Here is an 11,979-nt window from a genome sequence, read left to right as displayed (position 1 = left end):
GAAAAGAAAAGAAAAGAAAAGAAAAGAAAAGAAAAGAAAAGAAAAGAAAAGAAAAGAAAAGAAAAGAAAGAGAAGAGAAGAGAAGAGAAGAGAAGAGAAGAGAAGAGAAGAGAAGAGAAGAGAAGAGAAGAGAAGAGAAGAGAAGAGAGAAAGAAAGAAAGAAAGAAAGAAAGAAAGAAAGAAAGAAAGAAAGAAAGAAAGAAAGAAAGAAAGAAAGAAAGAAAGAAAGAGGAGAAAAAGAAAGAAAATCTCTTTTAGCACTTAGTTTAGTAGTTCAAGCGTGAGGAAGGTGCAGAAGGCTGATCTCAACATCATAAATTTGGATAATGAATGTTTGTTGCTGTTAACAAGACTCCAGGGTGCAGAACACCTGCCTTTATGCAAAATTGACTCTTTTTTTCGGTTGTTTGTTTAAGAACAGCTTCAATATAGCTGTGAGAATTGGTTTAGTGCAAAGTTAGTATTTCCACTGTTAGGCTTGCTGTTCAATAGCCAGCCGTTCATTCAGCCCACTCTTGTGTAATAACAAAACCAATGAGAGTCTGTAAATATGAGGACTGCTCTGAAAGTAATGCCTCCTATTTTATTATTTTGACCCACGACATCAAAGGAAGGTGGTGATGGTATGGAGATTGAATATTCCCAATAATATCTCCTTACACATTGCTGCAGTGCAACAGATGGCAGCAGAGCGGCAGTCTGACAAAACAGCATCTGACATGGAAGTACAGATGGACTAAAGGTGTGTCAATGAATTCCTCCATGCGGAAAAATGGCATCCACTGACATTCACTGACACTGAATGTTTCTGGAGACCAAACAGAGGGTCTGAGCACAGTGAAGTGAAAGGTGGCATGTTTCAGCAGTGGCAACAGCATTATTCACTATATTCATTATTCATATCAGTCACACAACATGAAATGAAGAAAATCTCAATCAGCTCATCTGTGTGAATCGACAAATGGTGGTGCCAATGTTGAAAGACACTTTTTTGTAGCTGAGAACTTGCACAATTAAGAAGTAGCATTGTAGTGTTGGTATCTGTTCTAGTTTCCACGGAAGTAAGTAGAAGGCATTACTTTCAGGGTAAAGTACATATGTACATATCCAAATAACATTTTGCTTCCCAGCAAACTTTTGCTCCTATTGGAGTCTGGAATGAATGGCTCTACTGCAAGTGTAAGGACAAAATACTGTTGTCCATCACTGTGGAATCTGGTCCCTGACCTGTAACGTCAGCAAGGTCCAACTCTGATGTGCACAAAGGTCTTCACGTCTGCATTGGTGAACTGCAGATCATCACATCCAAATATGCGATAGAGCTCAGTTTTTCTCTTGTCTGTTGTCACTGGCATTGGTGAGCTCATTAAGATAAAGTGCTCTGCAATAAAACAACTGTTATTGATAGTTGCATACAAAAAAGCAAAATTTAACTGGAGTGGTGAGAAAAGTAAGACATCATGAACTCAGTGTTCCATGCTCTATAGTTTCCCAGCGTTAGAAGAGGACAACAGGAGACTGTATGATTTAGCCCAGTTCAGGGCAGCAGGTCCCTCTATCCTTTTCTTATTTTAGTCCTTTCTCAGACAGTTTTCTCATGTTTTTATTCTCAATGCAAATATTATACAGCTTAAATATACTGCATACTTAGGCAGCGTTCTCAGAACAGGTTGATTCAAACACCATTTCCCACCATTCATATTCACATCTGACAATGAAATGCTCATGTCCATTACTGCAATAAGGGGAAAACAATCATGCAGCAGACTGACTCTTAAGACACCTGCTGTGTTCACTGCCCAGAACAAGCCCGATGTGCTATTTTGCATTATAAAGCCTATGCAGAAGTTAATGTATCCACACAATAATGAGTCATTATGTCTCATTAGAGGCTCAGTTTGCAAAGTCCAAAGTGTACAAACAGAGGCACATAAGACAAATCTGAACTAAGCACTGTACCCTGCCCTCTGCCTGCACCAGTGGTTCACAGGTATCTGGTAAATGATTTATAAACTCAAAGATAACAAAGTATAAAACTGTAAAACTACCTCTGCTTTATGAAGCAAGCACTTTCTGGATGATCTGCGATGTCTCTGAAAATGTTTCAAATTTTGGTGTCTGCTCTGCTGCTTACAGGTAAGTGCACGGCACCCTGTCTCATATCAGTCCTTTCTGGCTTGTTAAATATACAGCTGGCAAAAAAAAAACAACCATGATATCACCAGAACAGTCCTGATGGGAGATAATTAATGGGAAATCACAGCAGCAGGGACATATGGGAGAGTGGGTGATCATAAGACTGCATAGCAAAGTCTGTGAAATACAGTCTTGATTCTGCTCTTTATGATTACTTCAGAATCTCTTGCCACTGAGCCTTTCAGGTGTTACGAGTTGAGGACGCTTTCCCAACTGAGAGAGAATCTTGCAGGATGTTTTCTGATCTGATAAAATTTTTAAGAGAGTTTTTTTTTTTTTTTCCCTTTCTCTCCTGGAATCTTTCCTAAATATCGTTCTGCTCTCATCATTATCATTTATTGCTCACAAGAAAACACAAATAGTTAGCACACATCTGTTTCATAAGTGATTTCATGATGTCTTGGGATGTCTGATTCAAAATTGCTTAAGGGGATCTGCCTTTTATTTATTTATCTATCTATCTATCTATTTATTTATTTATTTTAAGCTCTCATGTCTTCTGATTACTGGGCCCTTACAACACCTAAAATCAAGAATCACTCTGTAAAATTTGAAACAGTATGAAAATGGATGGAGCAAGGCTGCAGCACCAGCAAGGCTGAAAGAATGCTTTTCTCAAACAAGCACACACTGCAACAGTCCCTACAATCCATGCCCACTTACTTATTCCTCACTAAATTAGAACAAAGTAGGCAGGCATTAAGTGACTATAGACTTCTTGTGTGATTGCCTGCATCATGGAAAGATGCCCCATCCATGCATGCATTAAAAGCCTGATCTGCATACTTGAAGAACCTTAAGAACTAAGGCAAAAAAGGCAAAGTATTGACAAATATTTAACCACAAATACAAGTATGTTCTGTGAATTGGAGCCAAACTCTCTTCTTTCTCTAAGATTAGGCTGCAAAGAGGCTTTGCAGAAAGGGAAGGGAGGTAGAAGGAGCCTGCGTCTTTCTACTGCACGTTAGAGTGCAAATCAGATACCTTCCTCTCCCCTTATCTGCACTTCCTGACCTGCTGTGCATCTGAGCTTGGACTACTCCTGAGTACTTGTCTATCTGCTCGAACCTGACCTCCTTCCCATGGAAGTTCCACTTGGAATTAAATAGGGAAGACAGCACCCTGCTACCCTTCATGTGGAAGACTCTTATCTTTGCTCCCTTTTGTGTCCGTCTTTCACAACAGCCTTGCTTGCTCTCCTTCCTGGGTTCTTTTTTTAAAAAGTGAGAACTACTTACTGCTGATTTCTAACGAGCTCTTAAAAGTTTTTATTGATCACTGGCAACAAACAGTTCAGCTTTTCATTAAATGTGAATCCTTTCAGCTGTGGAAAAGGTGGTGGTGAATTAAAACAGAATCTGCAAGGCTCACTGATGACAAACTGACATTTCATCACACCCTCAGCTCAGCCACTGTAAATCACTCCTCAATATTAGACCACCTCCACACCTCTGGGAACAGGCTTGCAGTGCTGTTTGCTGGCCCTCTTTCTCTAATCTCTGCATAATGCAGCAGCAATGGATGGAGCATGGGAAGTGATGTGCTGGCACCGGGATCATTGCCAAATGGTCTCAGATACCTGACTGGCATGTCCTGTTCATTCACTCAAAGTTGAACTGATAGCCACGTGTGCATTTAGGAAGGACTTTTCACCAAGATCTGCTGAGCAGGACCTCTATTTTTCAACCCTTTGTTGCAGGGGAAATAATTCCTTCCCTAGAATTATCCAGTAATTTTGCCAAATTCACCTATTTTACCATACCTAAAAACATTCCTGATCCCAGTGTGAACCTGTTGGTGTCACACCAACATTATGTTCAACACATAATTCTGCATTGTGTCTGTATCTTGACTGCCTATGCTGATGAGGGAATGAGGTATCTCTAATGATTCTTCATGACTGAGCTCTCCCTTCCAGTTCAAGTTCTGTGCTGAAAAATTAAGAACTGTCGAAGAATAAACACTACAGTACCTTAAAAATAGAGACCAAAATTTTACAGCCTACAAGGATGTGCACAGTGTCAAAGCATTTAACAATTGGTGACTATACTATTTAGTTGACAAGTATTAGAAAATCTAATTTAAAGGCCCGCTCGTTTCCAAACACTTCAGGATACATAGCCCATGTGCATGCACACATTTTTTTCACCATTTGCAAAAGCAACATTCAAACAGTAGATTTGAGCTTAGCTGTGCTTTTTGACTGGAAAAGGCAACGAAGATGGCGTGCAGAATACAAAAAGCTACTCCTGCAGCCATCCATTCATGTGAAGTACTGACAGACAACAACACTTCAATTTCCACAGCATCACACAACCTAAAGAAGTACTTATGTGGAAACAAACCTGCCGCTTCCATGCTTTACTTTTAGTGCTTATACTGTTGTGCTGTGGTATGCTGAGTCCTTAGGTGTTGCAAATAAATTGATCAAAAATGTAAAATATCTCAGAAATAGTAAATAAGAATCTTTTAAGATTTAAAGATGCTTTACATATGATTGGAAGGATATCTAAGAAAGACCAAAAAGCTCAAACAGAACTGAACAGCCCAAGGCCAAGTCCTGGAGTATGACTTTGTGAGTCAGTTCGGAATTTAGACAGCTGAAGCATGAGGGTCCATTCTGGCCCATTCCTACCTTTAAGACTTGCACCTGAGTTGCAGTGTTAGATTTACCTTTTCAAAGTTCCCAACACGTCAGCGTCAACAGCGTCAGCAAGGTTGAAGTATCCAAGGCTGATGCTTAGGTCTGCTCAGGTGTTGGCTTTAAGTGCTGATAACACCATCAGCCTTATCCTGTGAGCTGACATTTTGACCAGACAATCACCAAAGCTGATAATAAGAATTACTAAGCTAAAAGTAAGGGAGACAGAGCAGTTACTGACATTCAACATTTAAGTTCCGTTGATATAAATAACTTCAGCAACAGGTTTTCAAGTTGTCAGAAACTTGAAATACTCTTCAGAAATGAGAGAGAAACAAATAGCTCCAGTTTATATGAAAATGTCTGCAGAGAATGATTGAAGTGTTGCTAAGGAATTGTCTTTTTTTGTACATATCACAGCAAACCAGATACAGACCACTTTTCCCTGTGGTAGATGTACACCAGTAACAGATCGTGGTCCCAAGCCATGGCATCGCTTCTCACCCCTTACACAGCACTGCTGATTTGATTAAAGAGTGCCTGGGTAAGGGGAAGAATATCCTACCCTAAAACAAGTGTACAGGTTTGTCATTTTATCATTCAGCTCTATCATCATGTAAATGATGGCTTGCCTTCTCTCTCCAAAGACTGCTAAGCACACAATGGCTCCTACTTCTCAGCTTTCAAAAAGAGAAATAAAAATCAATTAAATGGGAACCTAAATAGGCAAAGGTGCCAAAATTTAATCCCATACTCAGATTTTCTCTGTGTGGTGACGTGGATCATGATGTATTCACCTGGTCAAAGATAGCATTGTTCTAGGAAGATTCTGCAGTTGCATCTAGCTGAGTATCTTCCTTTCAAAAAGTGTCTTCTTGCACAGTAGAGTTCAATTTCTGCTTAAGCCTAGTGTTAAGAGATTTTAATTCAGAATAATTTATGATACATTCAGGCTGATTTTATATTTTAAGTATAATTTTCTTGCTATACTGTAATATTTTTCAATGTTATTATCTTGGCATTCATAGCTATTTGATATACCATTTCCATACAGTGCTGTTGACATTCAAATATGTGTTTGCTGTTTCGACAGTCATGACAAAAGTTTACCACTATTTCTGCTGTCTCAGGTTTGGCATTATACCAGTTCACCCTAATCCAAAAAGAGATTTTCAGAAAACATCATAGCAGTAATGGCTGCTAGTCGTTGTTCCCACTGGACAGTCTTTTGAGGTGTAGGGACAGACAAAACTATCTGCTGAAGGCAGTAATTACACAAGTTAAGCATCTGCTTGCAAAAAACAGCCCATTTTTTTTCTATTATTATTTGTTTTTCGTACAAGAATGTTGAGTGAATCTCCAGAGATGATGAAAGGAGCTACTCTAGCTGCTATCAGCTGATACAGTCCTTGCAACAGTTCACTTCTGCACGCATTCCTTTTGTTTTCCCTTTGGACCATTAATCCTTAAAAATGCTTTTCAAATAACATTTTTATACGAAAAAAGAGGGATAAGAGTATTGAATGAAAACATTAATGTACAATGTGTCTCACAGTTCTTAACAGTAGGTTAACTTTGTCTCTCTACAATTTGAATTTTTTCCTGTTTTTCAGCTCAATTTTATGCCATGTGAACAATTTCATTAACTCTTATCTACCCACCTGCTCCTAACTCCCTCTAGCTTCATGCCAAGTGCTCTGCAGCAATGTTCACCTGGTTTCCGAGCTACTCTTCTGCAAGATGTGTTGCATGTGTGGCAATCTAAAGTCCTTCAGGAATACTCTTTTATTAAACTCGAACACCAAATTCATTTACAAACATTTAATAAGGCATTCAAAAGGTGGCAAAAAATTGCACTCAGTTTGAGAAACTTAAACTGAGGCAAGGCAGATGTTATTTGCTGAAGTCTATATACTTCATTCAGAGGAGCTACTTGTAGATCTGGCAGCATCAGAGCAGATGTCCCTATGCATGCGATCGTTCAGACCTTGTTCTCACAGCGCTGCCAGAACACAAACATTCCTCACTGGATACAGGTGCCGTCACAGGAGACAGTGTGTCAAGAATGGAAAGTTAATACCCTTAAAACACAGCACTCCACACCTGAGGAGCCAAGGCAATACCTCACTGTCCCACCAGTGCAGCTACAAGCTCACTCATGGTGAAGATGGTGGCAGTGGGGAAAGGAAACACAAAAACCCTGAGTTGCTGAATGATCGTTTTTTGTAGCTCACCAAAAGCCGGAAGGCCAAAGCTCAGAGTGGTGATAAAATTGAATGTTTAATGGCCCTTACTAATATATATATATATTTAAACAAAAGTGCAGCCTGCTACAGAGCCAATTGTCAATCCCAGTTCAGTTATCTCAGTCCAGAAACATAATCATGACTTTACCAAATATTTAATACTAAAAGAACTCCCAAATTCACTAAAGGAAAGTTAACAACTCATAGATTTTCTACTGGATAATAGTAAGTTGCCAGAGAACTAAAGAAATTTGGCATGAGATTAGTTTTATCTTGCACAGCTCTGGAACAGTCCTGTAGAAGCTTAATGGACAAATGAAAGAAAAATAATTTTTCTTTCCGATGCCAAGCTTTTTTTTTAACAAGCATGTTTTTGGCTGTGAAGAGAAACAGCAAACATCATGCCTTACAATGCTGTTTCCTATAAGCATTTTCTATTTGAAAAGCTGAAGAATGACCATATTTGTTGGTGGTCAGCAAAGCTGGCAGTAATAGCAAAGGATCTGATTCTACTGAGTGTAGTGCATGAAAGCAAATATTTGATGTTTTCAGATTTCCTCCTAGGAAATCATAAATAAGGACTCTGAAGAGTGGTCAGCGAGGCAGCAGTTTGCCCTGCAGGACCCCTGCTGTAAGATGCTACATACGTGAGTTCAAGTTCCTGGTCCATCTGTACTGACTGTGTGCAGGGCATCCTCAGGGGTCCACTTAAACCCATTCAGCCAAGTTGCAGCTCAGTTGTTTACAGATCCCGGCCTCAGTTCAGCTGACTTATCAGTGTTTAAACTTAATTAGCAGCTCATTAAAAATTATAAGTTTCAGACTGAAGTGCTATTTCAGAGCAGTTTAACCCCAAATGAATTTCAGTCTCAGAAACTGGAGACTCTCAGAAAAGTCATTTCCTGTACCAAGGCCTTTCATATGAAATTAATGAGGATTTCAGCCCTTTTTCCTTTGGCAAAATTGTCATTTTAAAAAAAACCTACAACAAATTCTGCATCAGGGATGACCTTAAAAGCAGTGTAAAGAAGTATGGTAATTAGATGTACAGTATCCTTTCCTTACAAAATCATTTCTATGCATGTAATTTCTATACCACTGCAAATGAGAATAAATACAATTAAACCAGGAACATAGTTAAATTCATAGGTAAGTTTAGGTGCATTTTCTTGATGCTTAGGTTTCTTAGTACGCCTGAGACCTATGCAACACCAATCTTTTTTTTTTTTTTTTTTCCTGTCAAGAAGTCTTTTATTAAAGATAAAGTAGTACTGTAGTTTGATTGCAAATGTATCTACTTGGATTCGACAAAAGACAATAATTTATAGAAGGTGTTGTATTAATTTCAGGCTTAAAAAACATACCAAACCAAAGAAAACTTTCTGAAGCTCTATAGTAAGACTATCTTGGGCTTCTTTTCATCTTTCCAAATAAATTTTTATGGAGTACAAAATATGTGGGTTTGTTTGTTTGTTTGTTTTTAAAGTGCACATTCTAAAAATATTTTTCTAATGTTACACATATTGCTTAGTTACCATTTCAGGTGCTCTTGGAATTCCTTTTCTGACAGAAGAATCAGCAAATCAGTTTATACGACTTAAACGACAAATACCATATTCTCACAGCTACTGGGACCCAAGCAGCAGCCAGAATACGTGGGGATACTTGGTGGCTGAGCAGGTATTTCTTCCACCTTCTTCACCCACTGAAAAAGAAAAAAAAAAAAAAAAGCAAATCCTGAAGTGTAGGTCTGGGACTGGCAGAAAACAGGAACCCTTTGGGGGCAAGAGAGGAAACTTATCTTGTTATCAGAGCAAGCACGGTTTCTCCATAGTCACATGTGGTATTCATTCAGTATCAAAGCTCTGAATGCTCTTTTTCTGTTTGATCTACTTCAGATTAGTGAATCATGGACAGCTCTGAGAGACACAGCACAGTACTACATGGATTTGGGATCTTATTCCTTTGATTCTTCAATTGCCAGGTATGATGGGGCTTCTCAACAGAGTATTTCACAGAATGTGTACCTGAGTGAGTGAAACTGTCAGATACAAGAATGCTAGCAGTTGTATCTCAGTGGCATAATTATAATACTATTTGTTTGTGTTTATAAGAGGCATCCTGGAAAATTAAAGATCTGTCTTCACTGTCTCAGTTCTATGGTTATTTAAATGAAGTCATTTTATTGTGCTAAGCTCCTGCTTAGGAACACTTTGAAGGAATTTAGTGAAGTCATGAGGAAAAATGTCTCTTTTTCAAAAAGTCCACAAAATCTAAATTGCAGCAATGTAGCCTTCATAGTTGATTTACAAAGAAGATGGAAAGCAATTCCTGAAAAGAAAAAGGATTAAAAAACAACAACAATGCATTTATTTCAGTAACAAAACTGTATTCAATGCAAAATAAAAGCTTGGCTGAACTAAACAAAGAATGAGACATAGCAGTTGGCAAAAGCAGCATTTATACATCAGCTTACAACTACATGAAATAAAGTGTCTTAGATCATCATTGAGGAATTATTTATGACTGTGCTAGAACACACACATTTTTTGGGACATCATTTTGTCCAATTTAGGAAAAAAATCCCAGATGACTACATTTAATAAGCACATTGCAGAGCACACACATTATTCCCATTACAAATTTTTCATACCAAGATAGTTCCTTCCTTAGGAAAGAACAGGAGTGGGTAGAAGTCATCACATGCAACTTCAAGTTTCAGTGCTTAAAATAGTAGATAAAATTAGCCATTTAATTAGTCTACCTGTACCCACCAATAGGAAAACAGGTAAACTTAATGTACTTTAAATTGAATATGATTTGTTTTAAAATTAGCTTTCATTTTGAAAATGAAATGAAATGAAAATGGGTGAAAATGTTCATTTTAAAAGAAGGGTTTTTCTGAAAAGCACTTTTTATAAGACAAAACTTGATTTGGAGAGTCTCCGATTGACCTTTATAAGACTGTTCCACCTGAAGGCTGGAGAAGATGCAAAGTGGAAAAAACAGCTACAAGTCACACTTTCCTTGTCAAGCATTCAGCTGACATACTTGGGCAAATGAGAGGAAGCATCAGGATATTCTCTCACAACTTCCAAAAATGATATGGGTAGCAATGTGCTGGGATGGCAGTGCATTTGTCTCATGATGTGTGGAATTACCTGAAGTCACTTTACTTAGTCTTCTTGGGAAAATAAAACAAAACAAAATGCCCAAACCTGTCTTTTCCATGAGGAAAAATTATTCAGACAGAAAATATCTAACTATCTCTAATTATAAGTTGCCCAATCCATGTGTCTGAAGGCTGTGATCCTGACAGCTGCCAGGCATGCTGCAAGATGAATTATTCCTCCAGAGTGATAATCCTCATGACTGCCATATGACAGGATTATAACTAGTTTACAGAAACACATTTGTAGACACTCCTACTGAAGCACATTTATGATTTCAGAGGGAGATTGGATAAGTCCTGGACTGAAATCAAGTTCACAATGCTAGCGTGGCAGAAATTAACATCCGGAACTTTTATGAAGGCATACTGTAGAAAAAAAAAACATAGCCAGAAGTTTCAAAAAATATTTTTGGATAGCAAAACAATGATTTCTGACCTCATTGCTTATGATTATTTGCATTTCTGAGGTAACCAAAAAAGCAAGCCTATAAACCATATGCAGAAATCTGTTTCAGGGGCCACACTTCCAAAACAAATGTTGCAAATCTGAAGACCAGAGCTGCTGACAGGATCTTGAAATAATTCTGCAGACTTGTTTACTAAAGCCATTTTATTCCATCTTTTCTAGTGACAACATCAGATCTTACATGGACATGCTACAGCAATCTGGGACGCACCTCCAACAACAGAGTAGGACAAACAATTAAATCCTACACATCTCGTGTCTGGCAGTATTAGGATTTGGAGTGTTATCTATTTGCCACAAATTACTTTCTCTCATACCACAGTCTAAGCACCACAATTCACACACACAGTCTTTCTCAGTGCCACATATTTTGTGTGGAGAAGTAGTAGTAATGGGATGTAAGTCAGGTAAATTGAATAGAGACATGAAGACTTAGCAGCTATTAGGTTTTACCAATTAGGTAAATTAACAATAAATAAACAATACAATTATTTTTTTACATAATAATTTTTAATTTTTTTATATAATTTTTACAATTAATTAACAATAAAAAAACAATAAATAAACAAACAAAAACAAGAAGAAAAAAAAACTAATAAGGTTGTTTTCGTGTAAAGTTTTTTTTTGTTTTGTTTTTTGTTTTTTTTTTTTTTGTTAAACTATATATATATATTTTGTAATAGAAAACCACATCTTTATTTCTCAATATTTCACTTTAACTGCATTTCTGAAAGGAAATTTTAAAAATGGAAATCAGTTCTTCAAGTACTGTGGTCAAATAGGAGTTTTAGTATGCATTTCTCTTGTGTATACTTTTCTTCTTGCACTTTAAGTTCTGTACTTGAATGCCAAAAATGACTGAAACTAAACCTGCCAGCATAAGCTGCTTTTCCATGCCTTGTGGGAGTAGAATATGGTGAAAATGTTTATTCACAGCTCTTTTCTTAATAAAAAGAGTGATGACAAAAAAACGCTTTGTGTGCTTAAGTTTCCCCATTCGTGTCCATTAAGCCAACTTATTTCAGAACATATTTGGAGAAAGGATTGGGCAGCCACATTTCTTTTGATGTTATTAATATATCAGAACCTTTCAACTGTGGTCCAAATTTCTGCACAGAAAGTGAGGAACTTCTAGGGATGCATAGCAACCTGAAGGGCAGAGTAGGAATGCAGGCAATTTTCCCCATAGAGAGCATGTTCTGTGTATTGTGGATCTGAGATTCTTTGCTAGAATGACTAAATGCTGATTGGAATGAAT

The 11,979-nt window shown here is 37.6% G+C and overlaps 1 protein-coding gene across 1 annotated transcript; it reads left to right on the top strand.

Moving 5' to 3' along the window:
* The first annotated feature begins 2,034 nt into the window (after window positions 1-2,034).
* Window positions 2,035-11,186, top strand: CUNH3orf85 (chromosome unknown C3orf85 homolog). The gene is made up of 4 exons (XM_042867837.1): window positions 2,035-2,136; window positions 8,615-8,763; window positions 8,982-9,067; window positions 10,884-11,186. Exons 1-4 carry the CDS (start codon window positions 2,088-2,090, stop codon window positions 10,960-10,962), a joined length of 363 nt encoding a protein of 120 aa, XP_042723771.1. The 5' UTR covers window positions 2,035-2,087; the 3' UTR covers window positions 10,963-11,186.
* The last annotated feature ends 793 nt before the right edge of the window (window positions 11,187-11,979 follow it).

The sequence above is a fragment of the Lagopus leucura genome, unplaced genomic scaffold (assembly GCF_019238085.1).
Source record: "Lagopus leucura isolate 7727_CA_CO unplaced genomic scaffold, USGS_WTPT01 Super-Scaffold_100001, whole genome shotgun sequence".
Classification (NCBI taxonomy): domain Eukaryota; kingdom Metazoa; phylum Chordata; class Aves; order Galliformes; family Phasianidae; genus Lagopus; species Lagopus leucura.
This window is presented reverse-complemented; position numbering and strand designations above follow the sequence as displayed.